The sequence below is a fragment of the Pseudophryne corroboree genome, chromosome 6, assembly GCF_028390025.1.
Source record: "Pseudophryne corroboree isolate aPseCor3 chromosome 6, aPseCor3.hap2, whole genome shotgun sequence".
Lineage (NCBI taxonomy): Eukaryota > Metazoa > Chordata > Amphibia > Anura > Myobatrachidae > Pseudophryne > Pseudophryne corroboree.
Genome location: NC_086449.1, coordinates 689,126,693 through 689,143,330, shown reverse-complemented (window position 1 = coordinate 689,143,330; position 16,638 = coordinate 689,126,693). Strand labels below are relative to the sequence as shown.

Sequence of the window (16,638 nt, the reverse complement as noted above, 5' to 3'; positions counted from 1 at the left end):
CACATTGTCACATAACATCTACAGTAACATGCAAATGTATTTTGTGGCCACAGAATAGGTTGCTTGCTTTTTCACAAATGCAGATTCACTGGAATCCAACACTTGAGCCTGCTTGTAACTGAAGACCAGGACTGATCAATAGAAGGGGCAGTTAAGTGTGTACCATGATATCTGTAAAACCTGGACTATTAGGGTGCCTTTAGGACTGTTTGAAAACTCACCTCTAAAAGCTCACCTGTGCTACATATAACATATACTCATACTGCAAATGCTCGGGACCAGGAGCATTCCGAATATGTGAATTTTGTGGATAACAGAATACCTGTTATCCGGATGGCAGGTCCAACATGTCGGCAGAGGGTGTTCACGGCGGGTCCAATGCATCGGTTGGGGGCTCTTCGCAGGTACGGCATGTCAACAGGGGTTCCTGGCAGAATTGACGGTGAGGGAATGGCTGCAAAGCCACTCCCCCACCTGTCTGTAATTGCCGTGGACTCCAGTGACGTCGTGACATCGTCCACGTCATGTGTCACTCACTACAGGGCCAAAATATTCTGCTTTTCAGAATATTTCAGATTTCAGGTATCCGAATAGTGGATACTCGACCTGTGTATGTATGTGTGTGTGTGTATATATATATATATATATATATATATATACATACTAGTAAAGGCAGTGGCAGATTGGGTCACTGAGATGCCGGGACATTCCACCAGTCGGCCGCCCCCCTGCTAGCTCCAGCGGCCATATCCCCCCCCGCGCTTTGGCCTGTTCATATATACACAGCTGCTGCGATCAGAGCTTCTGCACATGCGCAGCTCATGCAAGCAGGAAGCCGCGGCAATGAAGCGTGCTGCCAGAACCAAGCAAGACCATGCCGCGGCAATGAAGCATGCTGCCGGAGCAGTGGTAATGAAGAGTGCTGCCATCAACGTAAATGACCAGTGGCATCCAGTGCACTGACTGAGTGTCAGGCGTCCAGAGCCGTCCAAGCCATGTAATTGCACGGGGCATCCTGGAGCCATACAGCCATTGGTCACAAGAAACCAGCAGCCTGCAGGAAATGGAAGTGCGACCTTGTCCTCAGACAGAAGCATGTGTCCAGGTTAGCGCCAGTGACTCCTTGCTCATCTGTGTCTGACTATACAGTGTGTGCTGGGTGCCTGGTAGATCTGAAGTTTCAGGAAAGTTATTCCCAGCGTATTCTGTTTGGCCATTCCGGTCGTCCCCTCATTGGCTGCCCACCACCCCCATGCAGGCCTCCAGCTGCGATTGCGGCAGCATTCACTGAAAGCTTCTGCACATGCGCAGAAGCTCATTGAAGCACTTTGAAAATGGCTGCCACCTGAGCTTCTGCACATGCGCAGCAACCCCTCCTCCCCATAATTCATAGTATTCTGAGCTGTCAGTCACTACTGATGGCTCCGCCTCCCTTCCAGCCGCATCACGTGTGCCGCATTCCCTCCAGCCCGGGCCGTCACAGCAAGCACACTGCATCGTGGCTGCTGCAGCTAGCAGGCAAAGCAGGAGCCAGCGTCACACACTGTACAACTAACTGGTGCAATATGTATAATGTGCTTTACCTGGTACAATGTGTACAATGTGCTCTACCTAGTGCAATGTGTATAATGTGGTCTACCTGGTGCGGTATGTATTATGTGCTCTACCTGGTGCATTGTGTATAACGTGCTCTACCTGCTGCGGTATGTATAATGTGCTTTACCTGGTACAATGTGTATAATGTGCTCTACCTGATGCGGTATTTATTATGTGCTCTACCTGGTGCAATGTGTATAACGTGCTCTGCCTGGTGCAATACGTATAATGTGCTCTACCTGGTGCAATATGTATAATGTGCTTTACCTGGTTCAATGTGTATAATGTACTTTACCTGGTGCAATATGTAATAATGTGCTCTGCCTGGCGCAAAGTGTATAAGTGCTCTGCCTGGCGCAAAGTGTAGAACGTGCTCTATCTTGCACAATATGTATAACATGCTCTACCTGGCACAGTGTGTATAGGAGGTTCTACCTGGTGCAATGTGTATAAGTGGCACTACTGTGTGGTGTAATGTGAATTGGCACTATTATGTGGCCACGCCCTTCCCCACGATGGCACGGCCCTAAATTTTAGCTGTGTGCCTGCTGTACGCACTTTGCATTCATTCCTGTGGTCAGGCTTTCTGAGCAGTAATCCTGCCCACTTCACAGACTCCACCCCCTCAACAGACCCCACCCCTATTAGGGATGTTTCCATAAATTTCCCGGGCTGGTTTTCGATCCCAATCCGGCCCTGAGTAAAGGGAATTCAGTCCATCTCCTGCTCTGTCCCGTCCTGCTGTTGTGCTTTGCCCCATCTCTGTACGCTGCTTTGTCCTGCCCTACCACCTCCTTGTCCACTGCTCTGTCCCACTCCACCCACTGCTCCGTCCCACCCTTCACTCCTATAGCTATATACTTACCCTACCTATTTACAGTGCATGCATGTTGGAGACAGGACAGACCTTAGCAGATATGTATGAGGCTACACTCTAGGTCACGGTTAAACAAGACAGCATGTCATAGTGATCGCTAGGGCATGCTGTCTGGTTGATTCTTCTTTGAAAGTGACTGGAAGATATTGCCTCATAAACATCCTAGTGATATTTGGTGGACCCCCTTTCTTCAGGTAAACCTTAGTTACCTCTTATACCAGTAAATAAAGACACGGAGACTTGATTTTGGCAGAAAAATTGCTAGCTATTTATTTGATCCTAACCATAGCAAAACCTGTAATTGGAAAAAAGATTGTTAAGATGCCGAATCAGCCGGCATAATGGTGGCAGAAAAAAGAACGGCTCAATTAAACGATTGTTAAACTTAAAATGGTAAACTGACCGAACCGTCCAAAACCCTATCAAAATCGGTAATAGGTGTCAACACAACCCCCACAGTGACTTCCCACCGCTCCTGGGTGCCCTGCCGCTGCCTCCCGGATGGGTGGTCGAGCGGCCATTAAGTCGATGGAGGTGAGTGCACCTAAACCATATAGCACTGAAACTTACTACCTATAAAAAACCATACAACTACAAACTGCCGTTCTTTTCCGCCGATAAATAGCCAACGATAAACCCAGCCAAACAATTAGACGCCAACTGCACTCCGTGTCAAAAACACAACATCTACCCATAGGGCGTGAGAGGGCGGGAAGGCAAATCACGAGCAAAGAGACCCAAAATGGCCACACCTGGCCTATATATATCCTAACCCTCCCCTTTTCCTAAGGGCTGTACTCCTCACAGCCAGGTCCACCCCTCACAGGATGTTTAACCCATTCCTTTCCTATGTAGTCAATTCTCTCTCCTAAACATCCTAGTGATATTTGGTGGACCCCCTTTCTTCAGGTAAACCTTAGTTACCTCTTATACCAGTAAATAAAGACACGGAGACTTGATTTTGGCAGAAAAATTGCTAGCTATTTATTTGACCCTAACCATAGCAAAACCTGTAATTGGAAAAAAGATTGTTAAGATGCCGAATCAGCCGGCATAATGGTGGCAGAAAAAAGAACGGCTCAATTAAACTATTGTTAAACTTAAAATGGTAAACTGACCGAACCGTCCAAAACCCTATCAAAATCGGTAATAGGTGTCAACACAACCCCCACAGTGACTTCCCACCGCTCCTGGGTGCCCTGCCGCTGCCTCCCGGATGGGTGGTCGAGCGGCCATTAAGTCGATGGAGGTGAGTGCACCTAAACCATATAGCACTGAAACTTACTACCTATAAAAAACCATACAACTACAAACTGCCGTTCTTTTCCGCCAACAGCGAAAGACTCCATCCTAGAGTCCTCGCCCGCCACCATACCCTACCCTAACTCCTGCAACACTAGGAACAGATCCTCCAGGAAAAACATCATCCCCTCATTGGATAGATGCACACCATCAGGCCGAAAAAGGTGACTGTCTCGGAACCGAATCCTAGGGTGGCGAACCACTTTGCCTCCGTGGGACAGGACCCACTTCGCCACCGCTCCATTCACCTTCTTCCTGGCCTTGTCTATTACGCGTCCGTCCTCCACACCTCGCCAACTCAACCTTGGCACCATCAGGGAAAATACCAATACGCAATTGGTCCATGCTGCGGCCACCCGTGCCAGATCTTGAATCATGGCCCACCGTAACTCCAAGGAAGTCCTCTTCCCTAGGTCATTGCCACCTAAGTGGACAACCAGAACCTCGGGCATTCCATGCTTGCTGGCCTGACTGACTAGTCTACCCAAAAGATCTTTCCACATCATTCCTCGCCAACCAAGCCATCTGATTCCCTGACCTACAGGAAAACTCAGAGTCCTATCAGAGGCCAAAAACCTTGCTGCCCAAAAGACATACGAGTGGCCGACCACCCAAACGGGCAAGCCATCAGCAAAACAACCTGAAGAGGAGGAAAAAGGGGTAAAATTGGTTACTAGAATTCTACGCCATAGCTTGTAATTGAGTTAACCTGAAGGATCTGCCAAAAAGAAATTTTTTTATTTGCGTCCAAGTATCGCAGCAGTCACGGCCTAGCCGATCACACGAGCTTCTAGCTGATTTGAAGCAAAACATTAACACACGAAAGGAAAGATAAAAGAAACAAAACAAAATTAAAGAGGGGGGGGGGTATAAAAAGGGTAAGACATGAAGTAACTCAGCTGGAGGTGAAAGCATAAAACCTGCTGAGGGACTTAGATTAGAACAGATCAGCCGAATTAATGATTAGAATTCAGTCCGTCAAGTCAGGCAAAAATCGCAAAATAACTCCAGACCCCCGCTGCTGGCTCACGCCAGCAGCGGCGAGTGGCTAATCCCTGAGTAGGATCACACACGGGTAAACAGACCAACGTACAGCAAACATAACATATGAAGAAAAAACAACCAACATGATCTTACTCTAAGTTTTATAAAACAAACTACGCCTGAGCAAAATATCTCAGGCGACGGGGCGAATGTATCGCTTATAACAGGACGACTTCCATCGTCCCACCGCCTGGATTTGCGTCCCCGAAAAGCCCGCTGCCGCAGCCGCCGTCGCAGCCCCTATGCGGAAGGAGTGTGTACCGAAGTGGGAGGGTGAAAGGCCCAAGCTCGTCAGACAGCGACCCATCATCCACCGAAATTGAAACTTCGTTACTGGCAGCCCGTCATAGTGTAGCAACCACGACCCCCGACAGTCGGGCCTCACTGCCTCATATTGCACTGCCAACCGTACTGGGCATATGCTCTCCTCAAGTGCCGGAACCAGGGTGACCCATCGGCCTCTCCCCACTTGGTCCGTCTTAGAGCGTCGCAATCTGCACAGCAAGGACCTCCCACTCACCACCACGTCCCCTACTAGCATGCGCGAATCCGTTTGCTTAGAAGGCGCTACCAACTCCGATATCCTAAATGCGCCGTGGTAAGCCATGGAGAACGCCAATCTAAACAGCAGCGATTCAAACATGGACGACGCGATGGCTCCGACCGCCCCAATGATGCCCGGCATCAAGGCCGCATCAATGGGCTGCCTCCTGTCAGGCGGCGTGGGTGCAACGCGCGCCCATCCTTTCATCGCCCTAAGCAGAATCCCACTTTTCGTCACATCGGGAACGCCCTTAATTCTGCAGAAGAACGCAATGCCAGCCAAGTACCGGGAAACCACCGCTCTAGACCTACCCGAAACATAAAGCTGCCAAATAAAAGAAAGCATCATCCGATGCCCGCTCTTACCTCGTTGCTTGCGTCCTCTAGCAAATTCTTCCCATTCGCTCCAGGCCTGTTCGTAAGCCTTAAGCGTGGATGGCGCGACCGATCGCAGTGCTAGACCCTCCAGTCCGGCTCGATGACCTGCCAGACATAACCGGGACAATGAAAACCCCGTTCGTCGGCCTCGGGAGCCAACAAGCAAAACCTATCCCATTGCCCTCGTGATAGTGCGTCAGCGACCCCATTCTCCAGACCTGGCACGTGTTGCGCGCGAAACCACACGTTCTTGCGCAGGCAAGTCAGCAGCAACTGCCCTAGCACCCTTAGCACCACTAGCGATTTTGCCCTCTGGTTGTTAATCGCGTGCACCACGCCCAGATTGTCGCATCTGAACAAGATGCTGCGATGTGCTAGCCGCTCACCCCAGATTTCCAGCGCAACCATGATGGGAAAGAGTTCCAGGAGCAGAAGGTCCTTAGTCAAACCCGCTTGGTGCCAGTCCGCCGGCCATGATGCCGCGCACCAAGATCCCTCTAGATAGCAACCAAAACCGGAGGCTCCTGCCACGTCGGTGAACAGCTGCAATCTAGCGCTGTCGACCGTTGGGGCCTGCCATATGCGCACACCGTTGAAATCCTCCAGGAACGAGGCCCATACGCCCAGATCCCTTTTTATCTCAGCGGACAAGCGTACAAAGTGGTGCGGCCTGGCCCCCCCCCCCCCCCCCCCCGCGGTCGCTCTTTCAAGCTTCCGGCAGAAAACCCTGCCCATCGGGATGACCCGACAAGCAAAGTTAAACATGCCCAGCAAGGATTGCGCCTGCCGCAGCTTAACCTTGCGCGAACCCATGAAACGGCCAATGGCGTCGCGAAGCTTAGCCACTTTGTCCAAAGGCAGGTGACACACGCCTGCCACCGTATCAATCTCGATCCCCAAAAATGACAGGCAAGACACCGGCCCCTCCGTTTTGTCCTCGGCCACTGGTACTCAGAAGTGACAAAACAATGCTCGTATACTGAAAAGCAAGTTGCCGCATCGCGGCGAATTCGCCGGTCCCGTACAAAGGAAATCATCGAGGTAGTGGGCAACCCCGTGACCACCCGACGAAGATTCCACGCACCAATGCAGGAAGGTGCTAAAACGTTCGAAATACGAGCATGAAACGGAACATCCCATCGGCAAACATTTGTCAATGAAATATTCCGATCCAATCCTTAAACCCATAAAGCGGAATGAGTCCGGATGGAGGGGCAGCAACCTAAAAGCGGATTCCACATCAATCTTTGCCATGAGGGCCCCAGCGCCGTAGCTGCGGACCAGATCGAGCGCCTCGTCGAACGACTGATACACTACCGAGCAATGAGCCGGAGGTATGGCATCGTTGACCGACGCCCCCGCTGGGTAGGAAAGATATTGAATCAGTCGAAAAGAACCGGGCGTTTTCTTGGGGACCACCCCCACCGGGGAGATGACTAAGTCCTCCACTGGGGGTGCTGGAAACGGCCCCTCCATCCTGCCCAGCCTGACCTGCTTATCGACTTTTTCCCGTAGCACCAAAGGTAAGGCTCGAGCAGACTGGAGGTTCCTATGGGCCCGAACCGTAACTTCGCTCGCAACAGGCAAGCGGAAACCAAAACGAAAACCTGAATATAAAAACATGGCATCAGCCCTATTTGGATACCAATCATACCATCTGCCCATCGCATCTAACTTAATTGGCGTTAGCGCTCTGCGGAGCGCCCCCGCCGGATGCCGCTCTTGGGTAAGATTGCTTAGCCCGGGGGCCTTGCCGACTACTCTTGAAGCAGGTTGAGGCCGGGTGGGAACCGCCGCAATGGAGGCAAGCGTGCCGGAATCAACACTGCTTGCCGTATGAACATGTCGCGTTGTTAAACGCGAAACATATTCCTTTCGTTGCGGGCTGCCTCCCTGCCCGGACGGCCGACCTACCTGGCTTGGCCGACCCGCCGTCCGCGCCGGGCACATGGGCGGACGACCCTGCGCGGTGTCCGTCCGCCCCTGCGCTCCGGGGCTCCTTGCCCTGTTGCGAGGCCCTAGTGACCTTGAGCCAGACCTCCACGTCCTTGAACCCGAAGTCCATAACGTACAACCCGTCCTGCTTCTCCCGGAATTCTTCATCATATCTCCGCCATACGGTACCCGCCGACGTGCGTTGCATATCATGCACGAGATGCAGGTACCGAATGACATTCATGTGTTCCTCTGGCCTGTCCTCGAGGTAACAAGCCGCGAAAACCCAAAAACCCGCCAGCCAGTTATCGAAGGTACGGAACGCCTCGGCTCCGATGCCCTTCTTAGCAGTTGCCGCCTTGAAATCTTTTTTAGCGTCTTTGGTTAAGACGAACACATCTACGAATCTTCCTGCGGCAGCTGTCCCTAAGTCCCCGCATGACTGCAGTATATTCGCAGCGGACCACGCCGGGCAGGTCGCGTCGCTTCTTGGCCCTGCGAGAGTCCCTGCTAAGCCGCCGTCGCCTCTTACGCCTCTCCTGCTGCCCAGCCGCCTTCTTGGCGTATTTAGTCGCCCTTTTCTTCGCCTTAGTCGTGCTACTGACGTCAGACGCTGGCGACGACAGGGAAGAGGAGGAAGAAGAGGAGGAAGAGCTGCGCGAACACGAGCGCGTACCAGAAACCGACCCGGACTGCTCCACCTCACCTGAAGCCGTAGACTGGTCGGATCCGGATTCCTCAGGCGTGACGTACGTAGCATCCTCATCTTCCGATTCCGATACCCCTGTATCCTCTTGATGATCTGTGGGCATAAGAGGGGGAGAGGACCCAGACAACAACAGTGGAGCGCGCCTAGCCCGGCCGAGGGCAGACGTACCAGATAACCGCACACTCTCGCCCTGCCTTGGCTGCAGATGCAGCTGTGCCGTGGCCGCTCCCAGCTCCCGACACGCGCGCGCTACCCTCTGGGCGGCTGAAATGGTACTAGCGCCCGATCCGCCCGCCACCCCCCGGAACCGCCCTCGAGCTCCGGGGCAGCGGCGAGCGGGCCCAGCGCCGCCACCACCGTGGCCAGGGCCGACGCAAACGCACCGGGCGGGTCAGCGCGACTCCGGGACGCTGCGCCGTCTCCTGAGGGATGCCGTGCCGGAGGCACGCGCCGATTAGTCCCACCACTGGGCATCGGCAACCCAGACCCCTCCGCGCTGCGGCCAGGTCGGCCCCGAGGGGGGGAGTCCTCAACATTGGGAGACCCAAAACCGGATATCCGTCCGGAACCGTCCCGCCCCCGGCCCCTGGGAGTTACGCCTGCATCCTCCTCTACCCCCTCGCGGAGGCCCCAACCCCCGCCGGACGGAGCCAGCTCCGACAGCAGGGTTGGCCCCGCGCCGGGAGTAACTCCATGTCCGCGAACCTGTGCCCTCCGCACTGCTAGGCTCGGTCCCCCTAAAACCTGGTTGATCCCTGCCAGGCCTCCTCCGCCCCCTCTCCCCCCCCCCTCGCCATGCCGGAATCCGGCCACAACGGAGAGGGCTGGGGGGACACAGAGGGCTGCGGCGCCGCTGCGCGCACTCGTGCGCGAGAGACGCCGCCGGAGCCGCGCATGGGCCCGCGCGCACGCCGTGCGCGCGCCCCATCGCTTCCGGCCCGGGCGCCCTCAGCTGAGGTCTCTTCTGGTGACCCCGCGCTAGGCCCCGCGACGGGCCCAGCTCGGCCCGCCACGAGCTCCCGCCCGGTTCTCACCCTCCGCCTAGGGCCTCTATCCGGCCCCAGCAAGAGTGAGGGTGCAGGAGCCACACTAGTGGACACCGACAAGCGCCCGGCGGGCGCGCCGGAATCCACGGCATCCATGGCCGAACCCGGAGGCGAGGGCTGTTGCCCGCCCCTCTCCGGGAGGCCAGACCGCCGAGCCGCCCCGGAACGCCGGCCGCGCCTGCCCGCTGCGGCAGGCCCGTCCACCGGATCACCAATGGAGCGCCCTCTACGTCCCGTGCCCCCTGCAATCTGAGAGGCCCCAGGGGAAGGGACGGCATCAGAGCCAGACACCCCTGCCCCGGGACCAGCCTCACCAGACTGGTAACGGGCTGGGGCACCAGCGGACCGGCGTGGGCGGCTGGAGGCCATGTCAGTAAAATTCTAAGAATAGAATAAACAATCAAGTATAAAAGGGTGAAATTCTGCACAGCAGCACTCACCCCAAGGCAAATCACGAGCAAAGAGACCCAAAATGGCCACACCTGGCCTATATATATCCTAACCCTCCCCTTTTCCTAACGGCTGTACTCCTCACAGCCAGGTCCACCCCTCACAGGATGTTTAACCCATTCCTTTCCTATGTAGTCAATTCTCTCTCCTTATCTGCTAAAGTATATATTGGTGTTCCCCACATGTAGGTGGAGACTTGGGTATATCTTTACGTACAGTATATAATTTTCGCTGTGTATTTTAGCAAGATGTGGAACATGAGGGGGTATATTAACTTAAAGTCATGTTTAATGGTCTGAATAACATATTTACCAAGAGATGATTTTTTGACATTGTTTAAAAAAATTGTTTCAAATTGACCTGTTAGTAAATGTGGAATTTAGACCCTGAAATACAAAATCAACCAAACATCGACAAACCATCGACCATCGATTTTTAGTAAATATACCCCTAGATCCCACATTTACTAACTGTTGATTTTTTACATATGTTTTTTAAAAGGATGTCATAAATCATCTGTTAGTAAATGTGTGATTTAGATCCTGAAACACAAAATCGATCAAGAATCATCCCAACATCGACCAAAAATCAATCAACATCGACCAAAATCGACTTTTAGTAAATATACCCTGAGGAGAATGATAACTGCTGTATTAGGGAAGGTTTTACTTTATTGTATTTGAGCGAGCCTGGTAGTGAAGGTACAGTACTTAAATATGTATGTGTTTTAGGCAAAATGTACCAGTAAAACCAGACCCTCTGAGAAAACCCCCGTTGCCAAATCAACCCCCCTTGCTGAAGCCAAATTATTCAAGGTAAGAATCAATTTACTTTATTCATTTGGATTTCCAATTGCAGTCAGCATGTAATACAGAATGTCACCATCTAAGCATCATCATTGCCCCCCACTCAGAACTGATTGGATTGTACAAGTGTGTTGTAATGATTTGCTGACTGGTTACTTCAACTTGTAGTGCAAATTTGTAATTTTGAGCAATATTAAGAAATAACCCTTTTCTAATCCTTTATTAATGTGATTCTGTTGTGTGTGTAAACTAAAGTATAAACACTGCATGCAATATTTAAAAATAAATCAGCTCATATTGCTGGCATATAGTATAATACATGAATAATAACTGCAATAACACACAGTTGACAGTACAATACACACAGGAGCTGTTGACTTATAAATATGTACTCTTCAATTTAACAATCTCTAGAGGTGTTTAATGCACATATGGAAATATTAATGGCAACTCTGGGCAAAAGTAGATTTTTAATCTGTACCCTCCAACTTGTAGGATCACAAGTATCCTGTGCTTCCAGACAGGCGGTGGGGTGCAGGGTTTTTAGAGAATAGCACTCTCTATCTCTCTCACTCCTTCTCGCTCCCCTCCCTCTCTTGCTCCTCATCCTTCACACCTTCTGTCTCCCTGATGCCCTTTCTGTCTCTTTCCCCTCTCATCCATTTGTCTCCTCCTCCCTGACACCCTCTCTATCTTTCTCTCATTCCCTCTTTTTCCATGAAACCCTACCTCTCTTCCTCTGTCTCTTCTTGTTGTTAATGGGTGCTGGGAGGGTGAAATGATAATATAATGGAGAGGGAAAGGTTATATGGATTCTCGGGAAGGGGGGGGGGATCTAATGGGTTCTTGAGTTAATGGTTTAATGGGTGCTGACAGGATGGGTAAATGGGTTTGCTGGGGGTAAATTGTGGTTGTAAATGGAGGTGAAGAGGAATAGGCATATTCGGTGCTCTGAGTATACAACAGTGTTAAAAGATTTACAGACAGGATGTGTGTGATGTGTAGGTTCATGCCATGTTGTTTTAGCAGGTTGTTGCCCCTTGTCCATTTTGACAGAAAAATGCACCCTGACCCCTTTTGAAGTGCCACGCTGAGCTCTGAACAAGATTCGTTGGAACTATAGAAGTGTTGTGCCGCACTGCTTCCTGTACTAAGAGACTGGGCGTTAGACTTGGATGTTAAGTTTCTCAAGATCTGTTTTTATGCCTCCATGGCCATTTCAGAATCTTGGCACCACAGCCAGCACAAATGCCCGGTCTTTATCCCTGCGTCGATCTGGCCTGAGGAAAACACATTTATTTATTTGTTATGGTATAATTATTGGATTATGGACTTAATTCAAGGTTGACCGCTGTGATGATACCGGGTTCCAAATCACTCAGTCATGGTGGTAGATGAAAATCCAACAGTGGTTTATTGAACAGAATGGGTTATAAACAGCTCAGCACACTTCTGTGATCCAATTCTACACGACAATTCCCTCCTGGAACTCCTGACAGAACATTACTTCTTAGTCAGTCTCCTGCCACACTCTCTCCTCCTCTCTCAGATCTCTCTCACGTCCCCTGTTTGCTATTATCAAACCTTTGTCTTTTCTACAATAAGGCGACACCCCCAGAACAGTTTCACATGCCCAGGCATGTCCCCTAGGCCACAATAGATGTTATCTAAAGTAACCTTACTTAATCTGATTGTGTGGCCGGGAATCCATTGTGTGGGGAAGAATGAGGGGGGTGTATGGCCTGACATCTGAGACTGGCTGTATCTACACAACAGCAAACACACAGGTTATCTGATCAGTCATATTGGGAAAACATTATTTTACAAACTATAACACAATAACCATTACATTCATATATATACATTGAAAACATAACTGTACCCTTGTAACAATAACATCATACAATATAATACAATATTGCCTAACATATAACTAATAACATATTGGCAATTGATGAAGTCCATGTGTAGGACCAGGGCTAGGAAAGTAACCACGTGTCTTTTACCACTGAGCGACACGACGCGCCAGCTGTGTCATCACATGTCATCACATTACCTTCCCCTACTTTCTCGCCCTGTGTCCTAAGTAGCTGAAGCTTGCTGAGCGCAGTGATGCTCTTCTACATCAGACAGTTTGTGCCCCATCATAACAATGACTGGCTGGTTTCTCTTGTGGGTCTGGTGGTTTTTGTGAATAGCATTTTACAGTTTGTACGGAGCCCACCAGCGTCCCAGGTCCAAAGTCTCTGGTAATTGTCATGAGGCTTGTGTGGGAATTTCTTTCCCCGGTCTGGTGGGTGCGTGGCCCACAGTACATAAATCAATACAGTCTTACCAGGGTCCGGTGGAAACGTGATCAGCAGTCCATAGTTCTTGTATTTCCCCCCGGTGTCCCATCCAAATACATTAATCAAATTCCCCTTTGTAGACAGCCGCTGGGTTGGGGTAACAGCATGTGCAACAGTGTAATTCAGTAAATCCAATAACTGCACCTGGGGACTTAATAATTCCCCTACACCCAACTGGGTAACCTCACATTTCAGATAGTCACAATTTTCCTCCATAAACAAAATCTGATCTCTGGGGCCCTCACTCTCCCTTCCCAACAATGTATTCCCTGGGAACCCCACTTCCATCACCTCTGGTGCATCAGGACAGTGGCTTCCCTCCCCCAAACATGAACCACGGGTATGGTAATTGGCAGGGCACAATGGGGATTCCTTCATGCCAGAAGTTTCTTCTGTGCTATCCTGGGTAAATGCTTCCTCCAGCCTGGCTGGCTGGGTAACTTGTGGGATCCTACTCTGAGTCATGTATGCTTTGGCCTGGAGTACAATCTGCTCAGCTTCCTTGTGTGTACCCACCAACTCGACCATCGTTGTACTGGAACATGGATGTAGGTTCACCGGGACAGTGGCATTACCTTCTCCATTCACTGCTACATGTCCTGGCTGAACACCATTGTCCTGGTTAGAGTCAGTCATTTCACCTTGCACACAATGCCAGTCCAAAACACATTCAGGTGCCCTAGAGTAGAGCAACATGTTCCCTTCTAGTTCCTGAGCTGATGCTATTTTCACCAGGTCTGATACCTGCATTTTCTCTGAGTCATAGGGAAGATTCTGGCATTCAGACTGCAGCTCCTTACCATCAAGTTCACTGAATGGGAACAGACCTCCAGAATCTTCTGGGAGAGATACAATAGCTGGGGATACACTGGGCCCTTCCTGAACATCCTTTTCTGATAAAAATAACTGGGGCAGCCATGAACATAGCTTCACAATAGGCCTCCCTCAGCCGAATATGCTGATCAGCCTGAAGTGAGACACTGTCTGCACTAGCCATGCTTATAGTTGGGACATTACCACCTACTGCTGCCCTCGCAGAGATCTCCTCTTCCACCTCTGCCAATGGGAAGGCATAGTGCATCTTCTCCTGGGGTGTTTGGATGACAGACCCCACTCCCTTCTCATTTTCAGTAGCCTCCCCCAAACACAACACTGTAAATGGTTCAGTAGCCAGGACTGGTTGGTGCTCACCTGAAGGATTCCCTTGGAGGCTCTGCTGCTGAAGTGGTGGTCGGGTGATAGTGGCAACTTCTTCCTCAATGTCTCGCTGGCACTCTGGGATGGTTTCTATATCCTCCAAGCCTGCAAATGGCCAGTTGTAACACAGCTCAGGCCGGTCACTGAGTGTTTCACTGTGACATTCCCCCAGGGAGAAGAGAACGGGTTGCAGACAGCGCTTCCTTGCATCCACCTGGTCAAGGTCATCCTTTTCCAGTGTAACATACTGGGCAGACAGTTCTTGACACTCTCTCACCAAGTCCTCATCCTCCATCTCAGCAAAAGGGAAGTTGTAGTGCAGTTCCTCCTGGGGTGCCTGGATTGTGCTCACTGCTGTCTTTACTTCGTGTGCTTCCTTCCGTATAGACCACTGGGCAACTTCTTCCCTTGGGTATGGGAGAAGCTGTTGCAGGTGGTGCCTTTCCACATCCACCCTGTAACACTGGCCTCGCCATGCTGGGGTATCCAGGGGCCCCCGATCCAATGCCACTTCTTCTGGCTCTGTCCGGGAAGGCAATTTACTCTGCACTTGCTCTTCCGTCTCTGTATATTGTATCCTTTGTGTCATTTGGGCCACTGTGGCGATCACTTCCTCCCTGAATTCCTCAAACTCTGGCTCCCCCAGCAGATTCCATGTGGCTGCTTAACTTCTGCAGTGCATGAACGCATTCCCCAGATGACACAACTTGTCCTGTATGCTGGATACTCTCCACCTGCTGATTTCCCACTGAGCTTCATTCCAGTACTCCCAAATGTACTGCATTTTGGAAACTATAAATAAAAGATCCGGCTTCTCAGCCTGCCGATATGCTGACAAACTTCCAACCACAAGCTCCACTTCCCTGGTTCCATTACTGGTCTCCTCCGCTGAGGCCTCGACCATATCCTCCTCTTCCTCCTTATCACAAGGGTGCTCAACGTCCCATTGAGCCAGTTTTCCAATTAGGGATTCCTTGGTATCCACTGTATTAAACTCAATCCGTCTTGCTCGACAGAGGTCCTGTAGTTGATCCTTCTTGCTGTAACGGTAGCATAGCGGGGCGGAATCCATTGCCTGCTGTGGTTTATACCTTTCTGCTGGTGTCTTGAGTGATCCCACCGCTGCCGCCAAATGTGAGGATACCGGGTTCCAAATCACTCAGTCATGGTGGTAGATGAAAATCCAACAGTGGTTTATTGAACAGAATGGGTTATAAACAGCTCAGCACACTTCTGTGATCCAATTCTACACGACAATTCCCTCCTGGAACTCCTGACAGAACATTACTTCTTAGTCAGTCTCCTGCCACACTCTCTCCTCCTCTCTCAGATCTCTCTCACGTCCCCTGTTTGCTATTATCAAACCTTTGTCTTTTCTACAATAAGGCGACACCCCCAGAACAGTTTCACATGCCCAGGCATGTCCCCTAGGCCACAATAGATGTTATCTAAAGTAACCTTACTTAATCTGATTGTGTGGCCGGGAATCCATTGTGTGGGGAAGAATGAGGGGGGTGTATGGCCTGACATCTGAGACTGGCTGTATCTACACAACAGCAAACACACAGGTTATCTGATCAGTCATATTGGGAAAACATTATTTTACAAACTATAACACAATAACCATTACATTCATATATATACATTGAAAACATAACTGTACCCTTGTAACAATAACATCATACAATATAATACAATATTGCCTAACATATAACTAATAACATATTGGCAATTGATGAAGTCCATGTGTAGGACCAGGGCTAGGAAAGTAACCACGTGTCTTTTACCACTGAGCGACACGACGCGCCAGCTGTGTCATCACATGTCGTCACAACCGCAAAAGCAAAATCTTCCTCTAATGGGCAAAACCATGTGCACTGCAGGTGGGGCAGATATAACATGTGCAGAGAGAGTTAGATTTGGGTGGGGTGTGTTCAAACTGAAATCTAAATTGCAGTAATTACCCTGCACAGAAATAAAATAAGCCACTCAAATCTAACTCTCTCTGTACGTTATATCTGCCTCCCCTGCAGTGCACATGGTTTTGTCCATTAGAGGAAAGTTTTGCGTTTGCAATCAACCTTGAATGAGGCCCTAAAGACAATGATGTGTGGCATTATTATTTATATTGGGCACTAATGTGTGGCATAAGTATGTATTGTGGACGTTGATGTCCAGTATAATTATATATTGTGGACACTGATGTGCTGCATAATTATGTATTGTGGGCACTGATGTGCTGCATAATTATGTGTTGTGGTCACTAATATTATATGCAGTATAATTATATATTGTGGGCACTTATGTGCTGCATAATTATGTATTGTGGGTACTGATGTGCGGCATAAATATGTATTGTGGTACTGATGTGCGGCATAATTATGTATTGTGGGTACTGATGTGTGGC

The 16,638-nt window shown here is 50.3% G+C and overlaps 1 protein-coding gene across 8 annotated transcripts in view; it reads left to right on the top strand.

The window, feature by feature from the left end:
- Positions 1-16,638, top strand: part of LOC134933242 (lymphocyte cytosolic protein 2-like) — an 881,523-nt gene that overhangs the window by 463,427 nt on the left and 401,458 nt on the right. For 7 of the 8 annotated variants that reach the window (XM_063928300.1, XM_063928302.1, XM_063928299.1 and 4 more), the window contains one exon: positions 10,612-10,695. The exons of the other annotated variant lie outside the window; for it this stretch is intronic. In XM_063928300.1, coding sequence (XP_063784370.1) covers positions 10,612-10,695 — 84 coding nt within the window. The remainder of the gene's footprint in view (positions 1-10,611; positions 10,696-16,638) is intronic. 8 annotated transcript variants of the gene reach the window in all.